General features: G+C 46.5%; 2 protein-coding genes across 2 annotated transcripts in view; one reads left to right on the top strand and one right to left on the bottom strand.

The window, feature by feature from the left end:
* Window positions 1-27,103, bottom strand: part of ANKRD35 (ankyrin repeat domain 35) — a 173,892-nt gene extending 146,789 nt beyond the window's left edge. Inside the window, exon 1 of the mRNA XM_075329580.1 lies at window positions 27,083-27,103. Coding sequence (XP_075185695.1) covers window positions 27,083-27,088 — 6 coding nt within the window. The 5' untranslated portion in view covers window positions 27,089-27,103. The remainder of the gene's footprint in view (window positions 1-27,082) is intronic.
* RXFP4 (relaxin family peptide/INSL5 receptor 4) lies at window positions 19,815-21,473 on the top strand. The gene has a single exon (XM_075330219.1). It carries the CDS (start codon window positions 19,815-19,817, stop codon window positions 20,982-20,984), a length of 1,170 nt encoding a protein of 389 aa, XP_075186334.1. The 3' UTR covers window positions 20,985-21,473.
* Window positions 27,104-27,305: the final 202 nt, after the last annotated feature.

Genomic DNA, 27,305 nt, shown 5'->3' with positions numbered 1-27,305 from the left:
GCGGGTTGGGGATGACACTTGAAGTCTTCACCCCCGTCAGATAAATTACCGGTTTTGCGTGAAGCTACTTTCCAGTCTGGGGTCCACGCACCCCGTCGTGCCCTGGCCCCTGCCCGGTGATAGCTCAGGGCCGCCGACTGCCCTCCTCGGCAGTCCGTGCCCCTTGACACTACCCCCTGCGACCGGGGTTCCAGCTCCTACCAGGCCCAGACCAACGTCTGCCACCTAGTACTACAGGAGCTCAGCTCCGTGACCTCTCACTCCCGGAGAGTCACTTTACCTCTTCTCATTTCACTCTCCGCTGCTCAACTCAACTGTTACTGTCCTCACTTTCTCCTCACCAACCCCCCATGTGGGCGGCCCTATTCCCTTCAGGCCCCCCAATGGTGTGTCTGGTAGGCTAAAGTGGGAAGTGTTCCTAAGATTTTGATTGGCTAAGCTGTTAGCAACACCAAAGGACCAGGATCCGTAACCAAGGAGGGTGGATACTGTGCAGAAGGGCAGATTGCACAATACCCTGCGGCGACCTGATAGGCCAGAGCGTCACAGAATCATACATTCAGTGTCAGTCTGCTTCTCTCTCTGTGTCTTTACATAGCGATGATGCAGAGCTGACAATGCTCTCACTGCTTCTCGCTCTGTAGAGACACTTTTCTGTACAGAATGATGAAGCAGAGCTGACATTGCTCTCTCTGCTTCTCACTCTGTAGAAATACTTTTCTATACAGAGCAATGAAGCAGAGCTGACATGGCTCTTCCTGCTTCTTGCTCTGTATAGACATTTGTCTATACAGAGCAATGAATCAAAGCTGTCATTGCTCTCCCTGCTTCTTGCTCTGTATAGACATTTGTCTATACAGAGCGATGAAGCAGAGCTAACATTGCTCTACCTGTGGAGTACGTTGGACTAAGGATTTTTGTTATAATAAAGATGGAGTCTCTAAATTTTTTTTTGTTTTATTTCTAATAAAAAAAATTTTCAAGTGTTGTTTTTTTTTACTGTTTACTAGAAATTCATGGTGGCCATGTCTAATTTGGCATGACACCATGAATTTCGGTCTTAGTACCAGCTGAGAATACAAAACTGGTATTAACTCTCTTATTACCCAGCGTGCCACCGCCATCAGGGCTGCTGGTCGAGCGGGGTAAAGCGCCTGAAAATGGTTCTAAGAAACAATGCGCCATTTCCAGGGGCAGCTGTGGGCTGCAGGTTTTAGCATGGGGGGGCCAGAACACTTGGGCCTTACCACGTTGAGAATCCCAGCCTCCAGCTGCTTGGCTTGACTGGCGATCAAAGTACGATGGGAGCCCATGCATTTTTTTAATAATTTTTTTAAATAATTAAAAAAAAAATTAATGGCTTCCTGTATTTTGATTGCCAGCCAAGGTAAAGTGTTATGATCCGGAACCATGGAAGACCACCACAAATCATTGGCAAAAAGGTGACAAGAGCATTGGCAACTAATCTGGCCGCCAACCCCTTACTAACCAACACAACTAGAAGTAGCCGAGGGGTGAACTAACATCCTGTGTGTGAACCCAGCCGGAGAACTAGCTATCCTAAAGGTAGGAAAGATGAATAATTCTCTGCCTCAGAAAATAGACAAGAATAGCAAGCCCCCCACATTCAAAGACTGCGGTGATATAGGAAAAACATAATACACAGGTAGATGACAGGATTAGCAAAAGGTGAGGCCCCCGCTGACTAAAATAGGAAAGGACAGGAAAGGGACTGATGGTTGCCAGAGAAAAACCCTGCAAAATACCAACTTCCTGATAGTACAAAAAGGCCCTCAGATCGCTCGATCTGAACTCCGTCCTATACCAGGTGCCCTTGTCAAACCAATGAACAGAAAACAAGAATTATAACAAATTCAACAAGCCACAAACACATGGACCCAAAGGAGCTATACTCCACACAGAACTGCAGGGAGTTCCTCAACAATCCACTGAGGGGGAAAATCCCTGGAAGGAAATAAACTGAAACCAACCACAACAAATGACAAACCCAGATAAGCAAAAGAACCAGACAATAAATAAAGAGCAAGCACTTATCTGGAGTAGATGTGGTGTAGAGCAGGATTAAGCAGGCTAGAGATACAAAGAACAACTGACATCCGGCCACAGCCTGCAATCAGACCAGGACTTAAATAAGCAGAGAGTAAGCAAAGGAAACACCCACTGCACAACACACCTGGTCTCTGTCCAAACCATTCCTGGCCACCAGAGGGAGCCTCCCAGCAGCCAAAACATAACTAACATTCACAACAGTAAAGCCAGGCAGATGGGGGTGGCAGCCCGTATGTTACGGGGGGCTGTCTGATAATAACCGAAAGGAGTATCAGACAGTCAGGGTCCACCGTGCAAAGACTTTGCTGCAGACTATGGCAGAGTGCAATACCTCTGTTAACTCACAGAAGGATATAATAAGTAAGTAAATATAATAAGTAAGTAAAGCAATTCCTCCCTTACTTGGAGGGTGTGTGGAATGATCTCTGTTAATAATCACAGAGACAAAGGCAATGTGTGCGAAATGGCACCTACCTAGGTCCGCTCTTCTAGTGGTGCAAAAGAGACGAACAGCAGCATAAGCCGCACAAAGCTCCTACCTGCGTTCGCTCCACTAGTGTGCGAGGACACGAACCACTAGATATGGCACCTGCCTAGGTCCGCTCTTCTAGTGGTGCAAAAGAGACGAACAGCAGCGTAAGCCGCACAAAGCTCCTACCTCTGTTCGCTCCCCTAGTGTGCGAGGATACGAACAACTGCCAGACGCAGTATAAGGAACGTTACCCTAGCGGCAACGTCCACCTACGAGTAGAATCACAAGGCCCAGCCAGACCATGTGCCTCAGGCACCTGCCTATGTCCGCTCCCCTAAGAGGTAAGGATACGGACAGCAGCCGAAGCTGTAAGGTATAAGAACGCTACCCTGCCGGTAGCGCTCACCTAGCATAGACAGAGGAATGCCTAGAGGAACGCGCACAGAGCGTCTACTCATATGCATGAACCAAGAGGACTGAGCACCATGCGGCATGTGTCAGGGTCTTATATAGACTCTGTGCCTCATCCAAGATGGAGGACACCAGAGCCAATCCGCTGCCAGAACGACAGGAGTGACGTCATGCTGGCCTATCACCGAGCAAGACGTCACAAGCACATGACCAGCGACCAATCGGCATAGAAGGTGTCAGAGACATGTGACCTCGTGTCAGCGATGATGTCACCCGCACATGTGCAATGGCTCCAAGATTGGACTTAGTCTCCGGCGCTCGCACATGTGCAGTAGCAAGAAATCTGGACTTAGTCTCCAGCGCTCGCACATGTGCAGTAGCAAGAAATCTGGACTTAGTCTCCAGCGCTCGCACATGTGCAGTAGCAAGAAATCTGGACATAGTCTCCAGTGCTCGCAGCAACCGTAACAGTACCTCCCCCTCAAGGGCCCCCCTCCCGGCGACGCAGGTAATTGGCAACTAAGTCGGGAGCATGGACAGCCTCCTCAGGCTCCCAAGAGCGATGTTCCGGGCCATAGCCCTCCCAATCTATCAAGAAGAACCTGCGCCCTCTAACCATCTTAGAACCAACTATGGCTCGGACCTCATAGCTAGAGCGAGAGGAATCAGAGGCAGGAGAGTGCACTTCACGAGCGTGAGGTAAAATAGCCGGCTTTAGCAGTGAGACATGGAATTTGTCATGAATCCTAAGATGGACAGGTAACTTCAATTGATAGACTACAGGATTTACCTGTCGAAGAACCTCATAAGGACCCAGGAAGCGAGGAGCAAATTTGACAGAGCTCACTCTAAGTCTCACGTGTTTTGCAGAGAGCCACACAAAGTCCCCTGGAGAAAAGACAGGAGCCGGGCGACGAAACCGATCGGACACCGTCTTCATACGGTCCTTAGCTGCTTGGATCGACTCTTGAGTCCGATCCCAAACCTCTCTGGCATTAGTTGCCCAGTCGGCCACAAGAGGAGGAGGTGCAGCAGCGGGAAACGGTACCGGTACCCTAGGGTGTTGCCCATTATTGAGTACGAATGGTGTCTGCCCAGTAGCCTCAGCCAGCGAATTGTTAAGGGCAAATTCTGCCCAGGGTAGGAGGGAGGACCAGTTATCGTGGTTCTCAGCAACAAAGTGTCGAAGGTATATAATCATAGATTGATTGGTACGTTCAACCAAACCATTAGTCTCCGGATGGTATGCCGAAGAGAGATTCAACTCAATTTGCAGAAGGCTACAAAGATCTCGCCAGAAACGGGAAGTAAATTGCGGGCCTCTATCACAAATGATACGATCTGGCATCCCGTGAAGCCTAAAGACATGCTTGAGGAATAGTTTGGCTAGTACCCTGGAAGATGGGATTCTCGATAACGGTACGAGATGAACCATCCGGGAGAAATGGTCCGTAATGACCCACACAAATCTATGTCCCTGTGAACATGGAAGATCACCCACAAAGTCCATGCCTACCACCTCCCATGGTCTATCTGGCACTGGTAAAGGATGCAAGAGCCCAGCCGGTCTCTGCCGTAATGGACGGTTGCGAGCACACGAGTAGCAGGAACCGACATATCTCTTGACGTGGCTGGCTAAGTGTGGCCACCAATACCACCTCTCCAGTAACTCTCGTGTCCGCCTAATACCAAAATGCCCACCCACCTTTGAGGTGTGGGCCCATGACAGTATATCATTCTGTCGATCAGGCGGAACAAAGGTCTTGCCCGGTGGGATTTGGTCTAACGTCACAGGGGAGAGCGTATGAAAAACCCTGGAGGGAAGGATAAGACGAGGTTCGTCAATCTCTTCCTGGGTAGAAAGCATAGAGCGAGACAGGGCGTCTGCCTTGTTATTCTTACTCCCAGACAGATAGTTGATGGAGAAGTGAAAGCGGGAGAAAAACAAGGACCAGCGGGCTTGGCGAGGATTCAGACGCTGAGCGGTTTGTAAGTACGTCAGATTCTTATGGTCTGTATAGACCTGGAAAGGATGTTTCGCTCCTTCCAGCAAGTGACGCCACTCCTCCAAGGCTAATCTCAAGGCGAGCAGTTCCCTATCCCCAATGGTATAGTTTCTCTCTGCCGGTGAAAAGGTTTTAGCAAAGAAGAAACACGGCCTTTTTCTACCTGCACCGTTCTTTTGATACAAGACCGCACCAGCACCCACTGAAGAGGCATCAACCTCTAAGAGGAAGGGCTTATTCTCATCGGGTCTTTGAAGAACGGGAGCAGTTGAAAAGTGTCTTTTTACTGCCTCAAAAGCCTGAGATGTCTCAGTAGACCAGGCTTTGGGATTAGCACCTTTCTTAGTCAAGGCCACCAAAGGGGCCACCAAAGTAGAAAAATGGGGTATGAACTGCCTGTAATAATTTATGAATCCTAAGAAGCGTTGCACCGCCTTCAAGGAATGAGGTTCGGACCATTGCAGGACAGCAGAGAGCTTCGCAGGATCCATAGCCAGACCCTCTTGTGAGATAATGTAACCCAAAAAAGGCAATGAGGACTGCTCGAATACACATTTCTCGAGTTTAGCAAACAATGAGTGCTCCCTTAAACGGGAAAGGACACGAACGACATCCTGACGATGAGTCTCCAGATCAGGAGAAAAAATCAGGATGTCGTCTAGATACACCACTACTGAGGATAACAGTAAATCCCTGAACACATCGTTTACGAAGTCCTGAAATACTGCGGGTGCATTACATAACCCAAAAGGCATGACGAGGTATTCATAGTGACCGTCTCGGGTGTTAAAAGCGGTCTTCCATTCGTCACCCTTTCGAATTCGTACCAAGTTATACGCACCCCGCAGATCCAACTTCGTAAAAACTTGAGCTCCTCTCAGTCTGTCAAAGAGCTCCGAAATTAAAGGTAATGGGTATTTGTTCTTTATTGTGATTGCGTTGAGACCCCTGTAATCTATGCAGGGACGCAAATCACCCTCTTTCTTCCGAACAAAGAAAAACCCAGCTCCCGCGGGAGAGACAGACTTACGAATGAACCCCTTCTCTAAACTCTCTCTTATATAGGTCGACATGGCCTCCGACTCAGGTATCGACAGGGGGTAAACCCTGCCTTTAGGTGGAACCGAACCTGGGATAAGGTCTATGGCACAGTCATACGGCCTATGGGGTGGAAGAACCTCAGCACCCTGTTTGGAGAACACGTCAGCGAAATCCAAATAGGGTGTAGGTATGGGAGAGAGATCAGTTGATGCAACCGCAACGACCTTAGGTGGTAAGGGAAGACATCGGGACTGACATTTCGAACCCCAACTAATAATGCTGTCAGACTCCCAGTCAATGTGAGGAGCATGAGTCCGAAGCCATGGAAGACCCAGAAGGACGTCGTCTATACCCTCAGGCAAAACAAGAAAAGAAATCTCCTCTATGTGACCCTGAGACAGGGAAAGGCGCAAGGGAACTGTCCTCAATGTAATGGAGTCAGACAACATAGTTCCATTAACAACACGGACAGGAATAGGCGCCTCTAACATGATAGAGGGAATATTGTGTCCCTTTACAAATCCTGAGGACACAAAAATCCCGTCAGCTCCGGAATCCACAAAAGCCATAATAGGCCATGTATTCTCAGATAACGAGAGCTGACCTGGGATACAACACTTAGAGGGTGCAGAAGACGTCTCTAGTAACCCCCCTCTAATGGTTACTAGGCCAGGGAGTTTCCCTGACGACTAGGACACTTGTTGGCATAGTGCCCAGCCTGACGACATACGTAACATATAGGAGGACCAGACTTGCGTATTCTGGAGAACGTATGACCTAACTCCATAGGAGTGGGAGATGTTTCAGATGCTGAGGAAGATGGTAGTGGACCCTCAACAACTGGAATAGCCCGATGCTTAGGGCGTGAGGAAGAGACCTCGAGTCTACGTTCCTTATGGCGTACATCGATCCTCGTTGCTACTGTGATCAAGTCCTCCAGAGAAGCAGGGACCTCACGAGTAGCAAGGGCATCCTTGACATAGCCTGCCAACCCTCTCCAGAAGATAGGAATCAACACCTTCTCTGGCCAATCTAGTTCTGCCACCAGAGTTCTAAAAGCAATGGCATAAGAACTAGTGGATAACGAACCCTGAGATAGATCTAACAGTCTCAGGGCCGCATCATGGGTAACCTGCGGACCCATGAATACCACCTTAAGAGCATCAAGAAAGTCTTGATGTCTCAGAGTAACCACATCAGAGCGCTCCCATAGGGGAGTCGCCCATTCTAAGGCTTTGTCCTGAAGTAAGGAGATGATAAAGCCTACTCTGGACCTCTCCGTAGAGAAGCGAGAAGAGTTGACCTCTAGGTGTATCTGACACTGACTAATGAAACCACGACATGATCTGGCATCGCCAGAATATCTGTTTGGCAGAGCAAATCGAGGATCATGTGCAGATGTCACCATGGTCTGAGGTTTATCCTCTATACTCTTGAGCCGTGACTCAAGTACTTGTATGTAACGGTGTAACTGCTGATATTCTGCCATAACTGCCAGACCCTTGGCTCAGTCCTAATGTTACGGGGGGCTGTCTGATAATAACCGAAAGGAGTATCAGACAGTCAGGGTCCACCGTGCAAAGACTTTGCTGCAGACTATGGCAGAGTGCAATACCTCTGTTAACTCACAGAAGGATATAATAAGTAAGTAAATATAATAAGTAAGTAAAGCAATTCCTCCCTTACTTGGAGGGTGTGTGGAATGATCTCTGTTAATAATCACAGAGACAAAGGCAATGTGTGCGAAATGGCACCTACCTAGGTCCGCTCTTCTAGTGGTGCAAAAGAGACGAACAGCAGCATAAGCCGCACAAAGCTCCTACCTGCGTTCGCTCCACTAGTGTGCGAGGACACGAACCACTAGATATGGCACCTGCCTAGGTCCGCTCTTCTAGTGGTGCAAAAGAGACGAACAGCAGCGTAAGCCGCACAAAGCTCCTACCTCTGTTCGCTCCCCTAGTGTGCGAGGATACGAACAACTGCCAGACGCAGTATAAGGAACGTTACCCTAGCGGCAACGTCCACCTACGAGTAGAATCACAAGGCCCAGCCAGACCATGTGCCTCAGGCACCTGCCTATGTCCGCTCCCCTAAGAGGTAAGGATACGGACAGCAGCCGAAGCTGTAAGGTATAAGAACGCTACCCTGCCGGTAGCGCTCACCTAGCATAGACAGAGGAATGCCTAGAGGAACGCGCACAGAGCGTCTACTCATATGCATGAACCAAGAGGACTGAGCACCATGCGGCATGTGTCAGGGTCTTATATAGACTCTGTGCCTCATCCAAGATGGAGGACACCAGAGCCAATCCGCTGCCAGAACGACAGGAGTGACGTCATGCTGGCCTATCACCGAGCAAGACGTCACAAGCACATGACCAGCGACCAATCGGCATAGAAGGTGTCAGAGACATGTGACCTCGTGTCAGCGATGATGTCACCCGCACATGTGCAATGGCTCCAAGATTGGACTTAGTCTCCGGCGCTCGCACATGTGCAGTAGCAAGAAATCTGGACTTAGTCTCCAGCGCTCGCACATGTGCAGTAGCAAGAAATCTGGACATAGTCTCCAGTGCTCGCAGCAACCGTAACACCGTAGCTGTCCGCTTTATCTGCGCTGAGAATTAAAAACACTGCGGAGCGCTGCGTCATTTTTTCAAATTATTTATTTATTTTTACATTACTATATGTGTGAGGGACCCAATGGCCAATCACACACGCTGTCATGCAGAATGGGCGTCTGTGATTGGCTGTTGGAGTAATCTGGAATCTGCCCATACATTCTAGATGCTAGAATGTATGGGCTGGTTTCAGATTACTTCAGCATCCAATCACAGACGCCCACTCTGTGACAAAATAACAATTTTCACAGTAAAATAAAACAACACAAAGAAAAAAATATTTTATAAGAAATAAAACAGAAGACATTTAGGACTCCATCTTTATTACTAAAAAAAAAACCTTCCACGTAGTCCAAAGGCGGGCCAGCATCTTCAGCTCTGCTACATCTGACTTACAGGACCTTCCATGATGTTATAGCCATGTGACCAGTCTGTAACCCAATGTATCTTCAAGATTCATACTAGACTGGTCACATGGCTATGACTTCACGGAACGTCCTTTAGACAGTGGTGGTTACCAGGGGGCACAGCAATGATCAGACCCGGAAGCAGAAGTGGCCGGGAGACAGCGGCTGAGCGGGTCTGCAGGACGCGTCGCGGAACCTGTAAATTTAATAACAATGTTTATTATTAATTATATTCTTTATTTTACAACCCCCCAATCCCATAAATGTAAAGTCCAAGTTTGGTGTTCGGACGCAAGTTCGCTTTATCTCAGAACTCAAACTAGAACTTTACAAAACGTTCAGGCAAGGCTCACAAACGTGAACATCAGGGGGTTCGCCGATCACTATTGAGGAGTGGTTTTTTTTTTTTTTTTTAAATAAAGCATTTGTGTTTTTTTATTTTTACTTACTGGATTAGTAATAGGGGTGTCTGATAGATGCCAATAGATTACACTAACACGAAGGTTTGGTGCCAGCTGACACTACACAGTCCCAAGACCTCGTCAAGGTATATCTCTATATTGGGGTCCCTAGCTCTGTGACCCTAACTGTGTGTCATCTCATTGCAATTAAAAACTGCTGTGGGTGGAGAGGGGTAACTAAGGACTTTCTTATATAGGAGATGGAAAAAACATGGCCGAAAGGGGCGGAGCTGTGTTCACATTCAGAAAAAAACTACATATAACTGAATAGGATAACTGAAGTGAGCACTAATATATATATATTATGAGTGCAAGCCAAAAAATACATACTATACAAGGATAAGGCTGCACATCAAACATAGATAATGGTATAATGCCTCAAGCATATGGAAAAATATTGGAATATACAATGAAAAATGCTACTTGCTAATTTGAACATGTGAATAATGAATTGCATACCTGCCATGAATATTAGGAAAAAGGAGATATTTAGCAATCGCATTGATCAATGTAACTGAGCCCCAACACCTCGTCAAGGTATATCTCTATATTGGGGTCCCTAGCTCTGTGACCCTAACTGTGTGTCATCTCATTGCAATTAAAAACTGCTGTGGGTGGAGAGGGGTAACTAAGGACTTTCTTATATAGGAGGTGGAAAAAACATGGCCGAAAGGGGCGGAGCTGTGTTCACATTCAGAAAAAAACTACATATAACTGAATAGGATAACTGAAGTGAGCACTAATATATATATATTATGAGTGCAAGCCAAAAAATACATACTATACAAGGATAAGGCTGCACATCAAACATAGATAATGTTTGATTATACCATTATCTATGTTTGATGTGCAGCCTTATCCTTGTATAGTATGTATTTTTTGGCTTGCACTCATAATATATATATATATTAGTGCTCACTTCAGTTATCCTATTCAGTTATATGTAGTTTTTTTCTGAATGTGAACACAGCTCCGCCCCTTTCGGCCATGTTTTTTCCATCTCCTATATAAGAAAGTCCTTAGTTACCCCTCTCCACCCACAGCAGTTTTTAATTGCAATGAGATGACACACAGTTAGGGTCACAGAGCTAGGGACCCCAATATAGAGATATACCTTGACGAGGTCTTGGGGCTCAGTTACATTGATCAATGCGATTGCTAAATATCTCCTTTTTCCTAATATTCATGGCAGGTATGCAATTCATTATTCACATGTTCAAATTAGCAAGTAGCATTTTTCATTGTATATTCCAATATTTTTCCATATGCTTGAGGCATTATACCTTTATCTATGTTTGATGTGCAGCCTTATCCTTGTATAGTATGTATTTTTTGGCTTGCACTCATAATATATATATATTAGTGCTCACTTCAGTTATCCTATTCAGTTATATGTAGTTTTTTTCTGAATGTGAACACAGCTCCGCTCCTTTCGGCCATGTTTTTTCCATCTCCTATATAAGAAAGTCCTTAGTTACCCCTCTCCACCCACAGCAGTTTTTAATTGCAATGAGATGACACACAGTTAGAGTCATAGAGCTAGGGACCCCAATATAGAGATATACCTTGACGAGGTGTTGGGGCTCAGTTACATTGATCAATGCGATTGCTAAATATCTCCTTTTTCCTAATATTCATGGCAGGTATGCAATTCATTATTCACATGTTCAAATTAGCAAGTAGCATTTTTCATTGTATATTCCAATATTTTTCCATATTCTTGAGGCATTATACCATTATCTATGTTTGATGTGCAGCCTTATCCTTGTATAGACACTACACAGTCGACATCAACCCCAAAAATATTACCCAGATTGCCACTGCACCAAGGCAACCAGGAAAAGCCAAGGCAGAGCGCCAGAATTGGCACATCTAATGTAATGCCCAACATCTGGGATGGCTGCAGACTGCTATTTTTAGGTTGGGAAGGGCCCAATAGCCATGGACCTTCCCAGCCTGAAACCATCAGCTATCAGTTGTCTACTTTACCTCTGCTGGTTACAAAAATTGGGGGGACTTCAAGTAGTTTTTCATTTATTTGGCTAAATAGAAATCTCTAAAGATTAATACTTATGATATATTTTATATATCTGTGCACATCTTTAACATAAAAAAATATTTCCAGTGTCATGTGTCACACGAAAGTCCCACGGACAGCACACAATGTACACACGGTGTGGAGCCCCGCATTACCTTCAGGTCGCCTCAGGATCTTCAGGGACTCCACGTGATGGGAATCTTCTGGCCACAGGTTAGTCAGGTTAACTTCTATGGAAATCGTGATGCCACTCTTGGTAATTGCGGTCACGGGGTGACAGCCACTGCAGTTTAGGGAGCGCTTGGAGCTGATGGTAAATGCAGTCAGATGTTGTAGCCTCCCGAGAGTGAGGCTGGCCCCAGGGCCCAGTGTAAGTGTGTAGTACCACAGGTCGCAGAAGAACTCACACACAAGTAGCAATGTCTTTCAGGGTTTTTACTCACTTTCAGATGGTAGCTGTGAGTCCACCCGGGCGATGCTATGATGAACCAGGTATCCCTTCGGCTGATGTAGGGGTGACTGCTGACTCGGCTTCCTTGCCCTTCTTGTTTGGGGTGACTCCTACTTGTAGTATTGCTGGAATCACCCAGGGAAGGCGCAACTGCCGTTCTCCCCTTTCTGGCCCGTTTGCGGGCAGCGTGGACCAAGGTAAGATGGCTCCTGGCTCAATCCTCCTTATGGGCCCCCTCGTTGCTGCTGTAGCTGCGGACTCTGTGTGGTTGGTGAGGCGCATAAAGTGCCCTCACGAGCAGGTTTGGCAGGCCAACTGAATGGGCCCCTGCTCTGCGGACCTGTTTCCCGTGCGGGTTTGGACTACCGATGGTCCCCTTACTTAGCCACCTCTTGCCCTAGGTGGTTTTCAGGCAGCACCACAGGGGTAGCCTTTCTCCCCCGCCAGCAGCCACTGACTGGTGCAGTGTCTGGCAAGGCCCTGATCCTGATCCTCTGCTCTGCCCTCCAGACGTGGCTCCTCCACTCCTCCTTTGGCTGCCTCTGCACAACTCCCTGTCTCCAGTCCCACACCCACCACTAACTGGGATGCGAGGGCTACGCCCCTCCCTGGGTCCGCCCAGGGGTCCCCTCTAAGCTGTGTGTGTTCCTGGTTACTTTATGTCTGTGTGTCCACACCCTAGTTAGCCTCTGGGATTACCTGTGTTGTACTGACCCGGCATGGGTGCAGTACTCAGTGGTGCCTGACCAGGTCAGGGGCACCACATTCGCCCTTAGTTACCAACAGCACGTCCTCGGGCTGTAAAGACAAAACATTTTAAAGTGCAAAACATTTAAAACATTAAAACGTTATAAAAGCATCATAAAACATACCAGGTACCACTTTTCAACACCCTCCACCCACAAGTCCGTTACCGATCCAAAACCTTCTCAGGAGGCAGGTCACCGGTCCTTTTAGCAACCAGGTCTGGGGGCCATCTGTTTCCCCAGACCTTTCCTCCAATCTTGCTCTCCTGGGGCTGGTGGTTGAAGGCAAGAACCTCTCCCGTTGAGCCGCGTCTTCGGCCACTTCTGGCAGGATGTTGTAGAGGCGGCTTTCTCAGTCAGGTTGTTGCAAACGGGCGTAACCGCTTCTTTGTAGTGGAGAGCCAGGCCCCATAAACAGGCGTGCTCCCTTGTCGTAGGCGAGCCAGGCCCCATAAACGGGCGTGCTCTGGTGGTGGTGCAGAGCCAGGCCCCATAAACAGGCGTGCTCTGGTTGGTACCAAAAAGGTAAACTTTCATACACTGCGAGAGTTTGTGGCTATAGCCAGTTCATAGCCTAATGGTCTGTAGTAATATTGCACAAACCAGGTGCTAAAGCAGACTTAAATTCTCACATCAGTTCATGTGGGCATATTCTCTTGAAACTTGTAACGTTGCTTTAACTCCAAACTGGTAACTCGAACTTTGCTGCACTCTTTACATGGACTCTCTCCTTTCACAACCAGGGCTCTTGCCTGTAGGGCTTTGACATCTGGAGGTTTCTGTGTCTTCCTCTGTAGTGCTTGTGGTATTTTCATCTTTAGCTGTATCTGTGTCTTTATCTTAAGGCCCCGTCACACTAAGCAACATCGCTAGCAACATCGCTGCTAACGAACAACTTTTGTGACGTAGCAGCGATGTTGCTAGCGATGTTGCTGTGTGTGACATCCAGCAACAACCTGGCCCCTGCTGTGAGGTCGTTGGTTGTTGCTGAATGTCCTGGGCCATTTTTTAGTTGTTGCTGTCCCGCTGTGAAGCACAGATCGCTGTGCGTGACAGCGAGACAGCAACAACTGAATGTGCAGGCAGCAGGAGCCGGCTTCTGCGGAGGCTGGTAACCACAGTAAACATCGGGTAACCAAGAAGCCCTGTCCTTGGTTACCCGATATTTACCTTTGTTACCAGCCTCCGCCGCTCTCACTGTCAGTGCCGGCTCCTGCTCTGTGCACATGTAGCTGCAGGACACATCGGGTTAATTAACCCGATGTGTGCTGTAGCTAGGAGAGCAGGGAGCCAGCGCTAAGCATTGTGCGCTGCTCCCTGCTCTTGTGGCGCCCCTGACCTGGTCAGGCACCACTGAGTACTGCACCCATGCTGGGGACAGTACAAAACAGGTAATCCAGAAGGCTGACCGAGGTGTGACTACACAGGCGCATAGTGATCAGGTCTCACACATGTACCTTTGGGAGGACCCCTGGGGATCCCAGGAGGGGGCGAAGCCGGTGCGAAGCCTCCATCTCCACTCAAGGGGTGTGGTAGAGAGCCTGGTTGCTAGGTGACGTAGGCAAGAACAGGAGAGGAGGGAACAGTGAGTCAGTTTAGTGTGCAGCTCAGGGAAAGCAGACGTGAGAAGCAGACCCTGGAGCTGTTGCAGTCTAACAGGGTCCGCGCAGTGACTACCGACGGGGGAGAACGGTCACCTGGTAGTGCTGCCCGAAATCCACACACACAGCTAAAGAGAGAGCAACGGAGTGGAAAGTAAGGAGACTGTCAGGGAGTTACCAGGCCCAAACGGGTAGCAGGTCCCAGTGCGGAGATAGATCCAGCTTTCTTCTGCCAAACCTGCTTGAGGGGGCACTTCAAACCCCCAAGACAACACCACAGAGTCTGCAGCCACGTAGCCACAGTTAGGGCCCATAGGTCACAGGAGGCAAGCAGCTGGAGTGATCTGGTCCAGGCTACAAGCAAACGGGCCGAAACGAGGGGAGCAGTTACTTCCCTGGGTGACCCCCATAGGGACTAAAAGTCGGGGTTACCACAAACCACAGAAGGGCTAAGGAAGGCGAGTCGGTAGCCACCCTCATCAGTCAGCCTGAAGGATACCTGGTTCCAGCCTGGTTCATCCCAGCTACGCCCGGGTTACTCACCCTGCCACCATCAGTGAGTAAAACCCCTGAAAGACATTCTGCTTGTGTTGAGTTATTCTGCGCCTTGTGGTTCCACACACTTACACAGGGCCCTGGGGCTTGCCTCACTCTCAGGAGGCTATTACAACTGACTGCACCCACCATCAGCCCCAGGCATCCCTTGATCTGCAGTGGCGGTCCCCATTGACCGCAATTCTGAGAGTGGCGTCACGACAATCCTAAATAGAAGATCTCCTACCTGTGACAAGATCCAGCTGCGTGGAGTCCCTGAAGGTAATGCACCGACACAACACTGGAGGGGCTTCACACTCTGTGCACATGTAGCTGCAGCACACATCGGGTAATTAACCCGATGTGTGCTGTAACTAGGAGAGCAGGGAGCCAGCGCTCAGTGTGCGCTGCTCCCTGCTCTCTGCACGTGTAGCTGTGTGCGCTGGTAACCAAGGTAAATATCGGGTTGGTTACCCGATATTTACCTTAGTTACCAAGCGCAGCATCTTCCACGCGGCGCTGGGGGCTGGTCACTGGTTGCTGGTGAGCTCACCAGCAACTCGTGTAGCGACGCTCCAGCGATCCCTGCCAGGTCAGGTTGCTGGTGGGATCGCTGGAGCGTCGCAGTGTGACATCTCACCAGCAACCTCCTAGCAACTTACCAGCGATCCCTATCGTTGTTGGGATCGCTGGTAAGTTGCTTAGTGTGACTGGACCTTTATTCTTTTTCTTTGTCTTTATCTGTGACTTTATCTTGTTCTTTTTCTTTATCTTGTTCTTTTTCTTGTTGTGGGGACTTGGTAGGAGCAGCAGGGCTGTAGCTGGGGTTCCTAGGGCATGGCACTACGTTCAGTGCATACCAGCCTCGTTCACCTTGATGTCTGGTAAACTCGACCAGGTCTCCCATGTGTAGATCACGGCCAGGGTGTCCTCTGGGCAGATGGGACCAAACATCTGTTTGACTCACAAAAATGCCCTCCTTGACACCGGGCGCTACTATAAAGCCGTAGCCGGTCTTCAGGCTGAATTCCTCAACCACTCCACGGTAGAGAGGACCTCTAACCTGGTGCCGGGCTTTTCTGAGCCACTGCTTTTCCTCCAGATCTCAGGCTTTCACTTCTTCTTTCTGCCTGTCTGAGGAATGCTGCACAGGGGGTGGTCTCGCTCTTGTACGGTGCCGTACTCTGCTGGCTGGACTCCGTGTTACGGCTGCCTCGCTGTCTACGGGCCCCCAAGTCACATACATGCTGAGCATCAAGATGGACAGTTCTTCCTCAGCAGGGGGTTTTGGAACCTCTTCCCAGCAGGAGTAGGGTAACATCTCGGCCTCCGGGCCTCCCTCAACTGTAAAGGGTGCAGCGTCCTCCTCCGACTGCTCAGGAATTGGCACTTCAGCCTCCAGGCCTCTCCTCCTCCCACTTAGTGCTCTTGAGCACTCCTTGGTGACTCCGGCAGCAGCTCTGGGGATGGACGTTCATCGGAGGGCCAGGGCGGTGGGCTCTTTTTAGCTACGACAGTTGCTGGGACCGCTCCGGGTCCGGGTGACCGCCTGAGGACTTTGTACCGGTCCACAAGGTCTTTGGGGTAGTGGGCGCTCAGCTCCTCTTTGAGCCTCAGGAACACTGGGTCTTCTCCCGGCGGGGACGCAGGACCTGGTTCCTTGGTTGGTGGCTGGGGCGCGGTGTCTGCTTCTGCTGTGCAGGCTGGGGTAGACGGCATTGCGGCCTGGTCTGGTCTGGCCGGGCGTGGCTGCGGCCTGGTCAGGGCTGGCCGGACGTGGCGTGGCTGCGGCCTGGTCTGGCCGGGCGGGACACTGCTGCGGCCTAGTCTGGTCTGGCCGGGCGTTGCAGCATGGGTCTCAGCGGGGATCACAGCAGGCATCGCAGCATGGACTTCAGCGGGCACCGCTGCAGGCATCGCCTCCGGTAACTGCGCCGGCGGGGTCAGCGTAACCGAGCGGGCATGGGCAACATGGGACTCACCCAAAGGCATCAGCATCGGGGTCTGGGTGGTCGCTGCCTGATGTGACACTTGTCACGCGGTCCACCTCTCGTAGGCCCGAACCGCTGCAGCTATCTCCCGGAGCTTGGTACGTCCCTCCATTACTTGCTGCATAACTCTGTCTTGCAACCGGTCACAGAACTGAGCAAGCTCCCAGTCCCACCAGGCAGCGGAGTCTGGTTCTGGGTCACTGCGTGCGGACGCGATTCTCCCTGCGTCGTTGCTGCTCACCAATCTTCTCTGCATCTCCTGAGCTTCGTTTCTCCTTGCAGCCTAGTCACTTCCCGCCGTCTCGGGACAGATCCGCCCCATCGCTCTCGAGGTCAGAGCGGGTGGTTACTTCTTCTTGCGCGGGCTGCTGTTGTTTCTTGGCGCGCTTTCTTCGGTGGCAACATGGCGGCGCTTCATATTTTTCAAACGGACCGCCAAGGCACCTGTCTTAACAGGTCTAGTCCTTATCCTGTTCGTTACGCCAGAATGTGGTGCCCCGCATTACCTTCAGGCCGCCTCAGGATCTTCAGGGACTCCACGTGATGGGAATCTTCTGGCCACAGGTTAGTCAGGTTAACTTCTATGGGAATCATGACGCGACTCTTAGTAATTGCGGTCAGGGGGTGACCGCCACTGCAGTTTAGGGAGCGCCTGGGCTGATGGTAAATGCAGACAGATGTTGTAGCCTCCCGAGAGTGAGGCTGGCCCCAGGGCCCAGTGTAAGTGTGTAGTACAACAGATCGCAGAAGAACACAAGCAGCAATGTCTTTCAGGGTTTTTACTCACTTTCAGATGGTATCTGTGAGTCCACCCGGCCGATGCTATGATGAACCAGGTGGAACCAGGTATCCCTTCGGCTGATGTAGGGGTGATTGCTGACTCGCCTTCCTTGCCCTTCTTGTTTGGGGTGACTCCTACTTGTAGTATTGCTGGAATCACCCAGGAAAGTCGCAACTGCCATTCTCCCCTTTCTGGCCCGTTTGCAGGCAGCGTGGACCAAGGTAAGATGGCTCCTGGCTCAATCCTCCTTATGGGCCCCCTCATTGCTGCTGTAGCTGCGGACTCTGTGTGGTTGGTGAGGCGCATAAAGTCCCCTTACCAGCAGGTTTGGCAGGCCAACTGAACTGTCTACGGTCCCACACCCACCACTAGCTGGGATGCGAGGGCTACGCCCCCTCCCTGGGTCTGCCCAGGGGTCCCCTCTAAGCTGTGTGTGTTCCTGGTTACTTTGTGTCTGTGTGTCCACACTCTAGTCAGCCTCTAGGATTACCTGTGTTGTACTGACCCGGCATGGGTGCAGTACTCAGTGGTGCCTGACCAGGTCAGGGGCGCCACATTGGCACACGGATAACAAACACGTACACACAGATGGTCAAAACGAATGGTGCCACGTGTGTTTGTTAAGCACATGTGTGAAGGGAGCCTAATCAAGCGTGCTCCTGTATGTTGGAGTCAGAAGAAATAGCTGACCAGGCTGAGAGCTGTCTAAAGTGTTTGGGAACCCTAAATCACAGAAGATTATCTAGTCTAATATTAGGTTAGGGCAGGATTTAGCCTCAGTATCACTCAGTGACATCAAGCAGAGAACTTATCATCGTACATTTTTTACAGAAAACTAGCCTGGTACTTAAAAGGTTAAAATAAACTCCAGGTCTCAAGACTTTCTTTCAGGAGCGAACGGGGGCTCCTTAGCTCTGTCCAGAGCCATTATCGTGACTTACGGAAGGAGAAAATGGTCATTACATAGAGGCAATTAATCCTGCCTCAATATATGCACAGCAATGTTCCACACGTAGAACTATAGATGGTGTATGGCACCTGCCAGCAGAGAAGGGGGAAGGCAGGAAAGAACTAAAGACAGAATAAATATCGATGAGTCATAAAAGTTATGTGTTTGTGAAAACAATAATCTAATTCCAGCAAATCCTAACTGCTCACTGTAATATGGAGTAAATTGCAAGTGAACGACTTCGATGACACCTATATACTGTGCAGGGTGGTGGAGGATATATATATAGACATGGTGGGAGTTATAGTCGATGGCCCTGGCTCAGTAACTAAGAGCCCTGATTAGCACTGACTAATCATACTAGACAAAAGTAATAACCCCCTAATGTATATAGCCGGACACAGGACATGCTTAACCCTTTCTGTAGAATATCATTCCTCTGCCTTCTGACAGTGATATATCTTGCAGATTATTACACCACTGACCTCTACAGATCTGCAGAAAATTCCACAGCTCCTTTCACCAACAGTTCTACACTAAAAAGCGGTGTGTCTAATAAATTTACTCCTTGTCTCAAATTTAGAAAGTTTTTCAAACCCATGTTAATTTATTTGAGTATAGTTATTTTGTATATGTCTCCTAATAAGTTTACATTTACAGTGGCAATGCTATAGTTAAGTCATCAGTGACCACTATACAAATCTTACAGGGAAATGTCTCTATTCGATTAGTGTTTATCGCATAGACTTTATAAGGTGGGTCATAAAATACTTTATTTTTCATTTTGTACACTGACTTCTCGCAGCCACATCTTAAGATCTCACCCCGTTGGTTCTTCTTCATTATCAGAAAGCTTGTTCTATCTGAGCAAGTGTAGCGTTGGGTTATAGCCCAGCCTCTTGTAGAGAACAGCCCCCAGCACTGATAGACAAGTCAGGAGCAAGTAGCTGATATTGTCACACTGTATGTGCTCTGTCACAGTCTAGTTGTGTGCGAGTCCAGCACTAGGGTGAGGCAGACCCAAAGCACAGAAGAAACACGATAATGACCCCTGAGTAGATGAGGAACTAGGGATTAACCACAAATCATACTGGTGGTGGCACATCAAGATTTGAAAAGAGATTTTGAACCCTCGACCGATCAGATCTGTGTCTCTGGGCACACTGTGGATTTCCTAACATGCTCCAATGACTGTTTCTACTAAAAAGATATAGCAATTGCCAAAGTTGGATGTCATGGATTTCAACTCAACTTTGTCCTTGGCTGGGAACACATCTGAAGAGAATGCAGGTCTGAGCATAGACGATGATGCCACCATACCCACCTATGGGCTGGTGAGTTTCCGAATTCTCATCTCTACTATCTACTTTTTGGTCTGTGTGGTGGGATTACTGGGTAACTTCTTTGTGATGTACCTAATCAGAGCGAAGAGAGTCACTGGTCTCACTGCCATAGACGTCTTTGTCTTTTGCCTGGCTTTCAGCGATTTTCAATTTGCTTTTACATTACCCTTCTGGGCTGTGGATGCCATCATGGATTCCAGCTGGCCGTTTGGACATCCAATGTGTAAAATCATCCTGACAATGACTGTCCTCAATGTTTACAACAATGTTTTTCTACTGACTGCCATGGCTGTAACTAGATATTGGTCGGTGGCTTCAGCACTAAGTCTAAGATGTCGGGTGTCCACCTATGTTGCAAAATGGATAAGCTTTTCTCTTTGGATTTTAGCTTTGGTTGCCACCATTCCAACTACCATTTTTTCCAGTACCAATAAAGTTCTTGGGGATGAGCTTTGTCTTCTCAAATTTCCTGGAAACAAGTGGCTGGCTACATACCATCTTCAGAGGGTCATCATTGCCTTTGTCATTCCACTGGTAGTGATATCTGCTTCTTACATCATGCTCTTGAACTTCTTGAGACAACATAAAGTCAATTCCAACAACCAACACCGGCAAAGCAGGATAACCAATTCCATCCAACTGGTGATAATCGTCTTCTTTGTTTGCTGGTTTCCCAACCACGCTGGCATCTTCTGGGGGATCCTCATGAAGTATGAAGTGGTACATTGGAGTGAGGCATATTACTACTTCCATACCTATGTCTTCCCAATCACCCTATGCCTTGCACACAGTAACAGTTGCCTCAATCCGGTCATCTACTGCCTCATGAGGAAAGAGTTTCGAAAATCACTTAAAGCTTTGTTCTGGCAGATCACGAGTATGGTTGCTTCTTACTTGCCCACTAGCAAGCGCAAACAAAGAAATCCAGATCAGGAAACATCAGTGCCCTTGTATCGGACATCCAGCTTTCCTCAAACTGTGAGTAAGGACTACCCTGTAGCTTCCATGTCCACCATAACCTTACTTCCAGAAGTGACTGAAGATCACAGGCAACAAAATTGAGACTGTAGTCGACAGGAGACCTCAATAGACTAGATTACTGACCTATAACCTGCAGGTAAATGGCTTTCTACTCACACTTATTAAGAATCAACAAGAAGTGTTTGTCAGTGGCAAAAGCAGATTATGGCGAGTGCCTGCTTTCAGTTACCTCTCTGTGAACAACATAGATGTTGGTACCGTGGCCACAATTAATTCTGTTTCGTCTCTGATACTGCAAGACACTTCCAAGTGTGTCAATGGCTCCTGAGCAGTAATCCGCACTGAAACACGTCAATACCAGCTAATTTACCTAATGATCCAGAACAGGATCTCATTTTTAGTAAACAAAGATCATTGAATGTCCCTTAATGTTTAATTGAGCTGGTTGCTGTGGTCCTGTATAGCCTAGGCAGTGCTCCGCAAAACGGTTTATCCGTGCATAAACCTTGAACGATACAGATTGCTGGTTATCGATCTCGAGCAGCCGGGAAAGAAAACAGTGTTGGAACAAATGGGGGGAATGGAGTTTGTGTTAATCACAGACTCCGTGGTAAAATGTTATATGCATCGTTAAATAATGAAAGATTGAAATAATGGACAAATCGTCTCGTACAAATGTTGTACGACTTAAACTTTTGGTCAGTTGTTACAATTTGTCATCGATGGGTTCAAGAAAAAATATCCAGTAACAATGGATCTTATATAGACTTCAGTTATCTTTTCCCAAGGGGGCAAATTAGTGTTTCATCTTCACAACTCACAAGCATCTTATTAATCGATATGGTCTTGAAGCCGGCAATTTTCACTGCATGATCTTCAATTAATGACTTCTATTGCTTCTGGCACATACTGATGACACGGTTATTAGACTTGTTAAGATTACCTGTTAAGTGGTGCAACTTTTTGGTCTTGTGCTCTGTGCCATGTGTTGTACAAAGTGTTTTTGTGAATTCTTGATATACAGTGTAATATGTTTATTGTGTATTGTTGACAGCAGTTGCACTGTTTATATATTGGTAACTCTGGATAATCATAAGGTGGTCGTACATCAATAGCGTTGTTAGAGGAGATCCGTCATTTGCGTAGGTCCTGCAAAAGTGGCTGATGTAACTAACATTTTTTGCCCTATTTCAATAAGTTTTCACATCACTGGTATTATAAGATTAAAGGGAATCTGTCAGGTGCAATATGCACACAGAACCACGAGCAGCTCTGGGTGCATATTGCTAAGCCTATAGGGAGATAAGGTATGCACACCAGTGACTATGTAAGGGGAATACATGAAATAGCAGAAACTGCTGTGTGAATACTGACTTGAAAAATCCAATAGCTATATGTAAGAGTGAAAATGGGAAAAATGGAATCTGCATTACTGCCATGAACATATGAATCAAGAGAAATATAGCTACTGAATTGATCAATGCAATAGAGCCCCAACACTACGCCAAAGTATTTCTCTACGTTGGGGTCCCTAGCTTGTGTGTGTCCTCTCATGCAGTTAAAAAACTTACCGTGTATGGGAAGCTGAGACCCAGGCTATTTATGCGTATGATATGGATTGGCAATAGGTGTGGTTGGGGAGGGTTCACAAACGAAAAACTACTAACAAATAAGGAATAACGTTTGGAACACCATTCTAAGTCTGAACTGGGTGCAAAAACCCATTAGAATGGTGTTCCAAACGTTATTCCTTATTTGTTAGTAGTTTTTCATTTGTGAACCCTCCCCAACCACACCTATTGCCATAGCATATCATACGCATAAATAGCCTGGGTCTCAGCTTCCCATACACGGTAAGTTTTTTAACAGCATGAGAGGACACACACAAGCTAGGGACCACAACATAGAGAAATACTTTGGCGTAGTGTTGGGGCTCTATTGCATTGATCAATTCAGTAGCTAAATTTCTCTTGATTCATATGTTCATGGCAGTAATGCAGATTCCATTTTTCACATTTTCACTCTTACATATAGCTATTGGATTTTTCAAGTCAGTATTCACACAGCAGTTTCTGCTATTCCATGTATTCCCCTTACATAGTCACTGGTGTGCATACCTTATCTCCCCATAGTGATGTTTTTTAGGTTTTCGCACCCAGTTCAGACTTAGAATGGTGTTCCAAACGTTATTCCTTATTTGTTAGTAGTTTTTCATTTGTGAACCCTCCCCAACCACACCTATTGCCAATCCATATCATACGCATATATAGCCTGGGTCTCAGCTTCCCATACACGGTAAGTTTTTTAACTGCATGAGAGGACACACACAAGCTAGGGACCCCAACGTAAAGAAATACTTTGGCGTAGTGTTGGGGCTCTATTGCATTGATCAATTCAGTAGCTAAATTTCTCTTGATTCATATGTTCATGGCAGTAATGCAGATTCCATTTTTCACATTTTCACTCTTACATATAGCTATTGGATTTTTCAAGTCAGTATTCACACAGCAGTTTCTGCTATTTCATGTATTCCCCTTACATAGTCACTGGTGTGCATACCTTATCTCCCCATAGTGATGTTTTTTAGGTTTTTTAGGTTTTTTAGGTTTTTGCACCCAGTTCAGACTTAGAATGGTGTTCCAAACGTTATTCCTTATTTTTTCATATTGCTAAGCCTTGCCTAACCATCCCTGTATACACTAGCATAGAGGGATCTTTAGAAAAAGTATTTCTAAAGATCTTTTATCTTATGCTAATGAGCGCATGACTAGTCTCAAGGGTGTTATATCCCTCGACTAGTCCGCCCTGTTAGCATGTTAGGACGCCCATGCTATTCAATTCAGCATCATCAGTAGTGACGTGCGTACCTGTGTTCTTTGTGACTGCGGTTCTAAATGCCCGGAACTTCAGATCATTCAGATCATGCGCAGTAGACCTCTCTGAAGCGTACACCCGGCTTCATACAGTACATGACCAAAAGTGCTCGGCATTCAGAAGCGCGGTCACAGCAAACGCTGGTGACGCTGCATTGAATAGCATGTTAGTACGCCCCTGTGAGCGGACTAGTCGGGGAATATAATACCCTTATGACTAGTCCCTGCGCTCATTAGCAAAAGATAAAAGATCTTTAGAAATAATTTTTCTAAAGATCTCTTCATCTATGCTAGTGTATACAGGGACAGTTAGCAATATGCACCCAGAACTGCTCGTGTTTCTGGGTGCATATTGGACCTGACAGGTTCCCTTTAAGTCTGAAGCTTTATATTAGAAAATAGATTTGTGCGGGGGGAGGGGTGGGCGGGACTGTTTTGATTATAATGTCATCAATGGAATGTTCTTTGTATAAAAGCAGATTGTAAAAGAAATTCGGTTAAAATTTAATACAAAGATGTTTAAATAAAAGAAAATAGATTTGTAACAAGAAAACAAACTACAGGCACTACTGGGCTGTACAGGATCGGTGTCAGCTTTGATTTAGTTTTTATTCACTTTTGTATTTATACTGCGCTTTATTTTTAGTTTTGATGTCCTTGAACAATGCCGTGTGCATTAAGTGCAGTGTCCTAATCCAGTTTCCTTCCCAATAGCATTAATAAAGAAGCTCAAGGTCGACATTATGAATAATCTGAACTGTTTTAAGATTAGAGGAATATCTGACAGAATGTATTTTTTTTTTTTACAGTTTGCAACTCGATCAGTAGTAGATACTGACAATACACAATGGCTTGTCAAAACGTTTTAATCACCTCTTTGGCACAGTTGCCTATTTATTTAACTTCTGAATTTTCACAATCATTTCAATTGTTTTAGTCTCGAATTTTCACAAAACTTGTCTCGATTCATCCAGTATTCTCAAGTATCAAGCAGAGGCCAAAATTGAGAACACATAGCTTTCTGCCTATCTGCTATAAATTATGTTCAGATCATGGCCCCTATAGACAACCATCAAACATTTCAGAATGAGCGCTGGTAGAATATCAGATTATCGGCAGCATACCACATCTTTTACACTGGACGATGTGCTGCTGATAAAGATTTTTCTGCTGGTTAAAAAAAATCATAGCAATTGAGTGATTTGCTTGTTCCTCAGGGATATTAAGCTAATATGAATGCTCATACAGCGATTATTTGCTTGTCTGAAAAGACCACAAATTATATTTGCTTCTGAGAATGCTGGGTGATGACAAAAAAAGACCATTGTTACAGTTCCTGAGGTTGTCACACACCTATTGCAGACTTGCGTGATAAGACACATTTGCCAAGCAGGGTTTTAAAAAAAACTTGGTGACATTCCTCATGTTAGCTGTAATAAATACTGTCACTCATCAATTCCATGTACAGAAATATTTAATGTGAGAATAAACTTTTCAAAAATTTGTGATATGTTGTAGCCTGTGGATCAGTGATGGTTTGGTTTCTGAGATACTGACTGATCGCTGAAACCAAAGGAGAGAAATGCTCATGCACACACAAAGATGTAGGGACCCACAGACTATTAGCCTTCAGTTTGTCACACCAAAATACTAACACTATTGGGTGGGGGTCAGATGAGCGTCTAGCATCCGATGCAATATGCTACTGACACTCGGGTCAAACTCTGCTGCGAACGTGAGCTGTCATTCTACTGACCTCCGATTCTCAGCACAAGTGCGGAGAAGATTCATATTTTCATCTACTCCATTGCTTGTCTGCGTATATTGGACTAAAGACATCTAGAGTGCACTCAGATGTTTCACACGCACCCATAGACATTTATGGATGCGAGTGAGCAGAGATCCATTGCCTATTGCAACATACTACAATTTTCCTCATGTCGATTCGGCAAGAGAAAAAAAAACAAAAAAAACTGCAGATCTACTCTGCCTCATTGACTAACATTGGTCAAAGTGCAATGCAAAATTTTCTCACATTGCACTCATCCGATTCATATGCTTATGTGAGTGAGGCCTTAGTAGCAGCACCTCGCTTTGGCATGTGTAGTCGAAGCCCCGTCTCACAATGCACTGAGAAAGGAAAGGCTTCCAAGTTTGGAAGCTACCAAAACAGTTACCTACCTTCCATATTTGCGGAAATATTTTGAAAGCAAATTTGCTTGGGGTCCCATGAACCACAGACAGTTGTCTGTGGTTCATGGGACCCCAAGCAAATTTGCTTTCAAAAAAGTTAAAGGTTAATTGAGCTGGTACTCCAGTGTGAGCCCACTGAAAAATGAGCTGGTCCCTTCGTTTGAGCAATCAGTGATAATTTTAGAACTGGAATCTCCACTAATCAAAATTACTGCACCCAGACTACAAAATATCCCAAAATTGTAAAAATATATAATTTACACTTTAAAAAAAACGGGTTGAATTACTGATTTTCTATATTGGAGACATGTTTCCCAGTGTTTTTCCTGCTCATGAAAGGGGAAGACGGAACTTGCCATAAATAACATGAACAGGTCTGTGGAATGCTGACTGTGATTTTATGGCTGGTGTAACAAGACATTACCTTGTGAAAGGTGAAAAGTTAATAAATCTTGGCCTGATCTCACTGAGAGCACTCTTATGTAGGATATGGAGGATATTCTCAGTATTAGTCATTGGTATTGCTTGTATTGTCCAGTTACTGTTTAGATGCTGAGTATTCTATATAATGTTACAGCTCTTAACTGTGAATTGCCTCTGTGTACTAAAGTATGAATACAGTATGTGTATGAATTATATCATATAAATATATGTACATAATTACATGTGCCCACTCTTGCCGTGACACCATAGACTAATGAAAATGGAGGTTGTACTATTATAATTGCAAGGGAATGCAACTTTTATGAAAATGATGATTAAAATGATATTTACTCTTCACAACGTCCAAGTGTACTTTATAATCTTTCACCTAACAATCTATGGAGAAATTAAACTTTCACCAAAACAGTACAGTATAACATCTATTGCAGTTGTGAGAGTGCTACTTTCCCAATATAAGGGATATAATACAGCTGTGAGATCACCGGACTCCATTTCTCAGGTGCATGTTACAGTTGTGACAGCACATAATGAGGCATATCTGGACTGCCTTGCTCTACGATTGTCTTGCTCCACAATGGTAACTTTTTAGAACAATTGATTATGTTAATGCTGATAATATATAGAAAGTGTCAGAGTTAATCTGACTTCCTATCTACCGTATGTACTTACCATCATTTGTATACATGTGACAAATCTGTCATGTGCACTGATGCTCATAGTTTGCATTGAAGCATAAACCTGAGAATTAACCAAATGTTTTCCAGACCAGGACCCGATCTGCTGAATCCAGATGGAGAACAGATAGGCGGAAGAAGGTTATGATCAGGGTATGTGATAATGGAGTTATGTATATATGAAAACTGGTTCCATCCAGAGCTTTGGCATCTCCATG

Source organism: Anomaloglossus baeobatrachus, chromosome 12 (genome assembly GCF_048569485.1).
Source record: "Anomaloglossus baeobatrachus isolate aAnoBae1 chromosome 12, aAnoBae1.hap1, whole genome shotgun sequence".
Taxonomy (NCBI): Eukaryota; Metazoa; Chordata; class Amphibia; order Anura; family Aromobatidae; genus Anomaloglossus; species Anomaloglossus baeobatrachus.
Note: the sequence above shows the minus strand (reverse complement) of the source record. Positions and strands in the feature narration are given on the sequence as shown.

What these genes read in the sequence shown, in the direction of transcription:
- RXFP4 (XM_075330219.1), top strand. Translation starts at nt 19,815, where the DNA reads ATGGATTTCAACTCAACTTTGTCCTTGGCTGGGAACACATCTGAAGAG.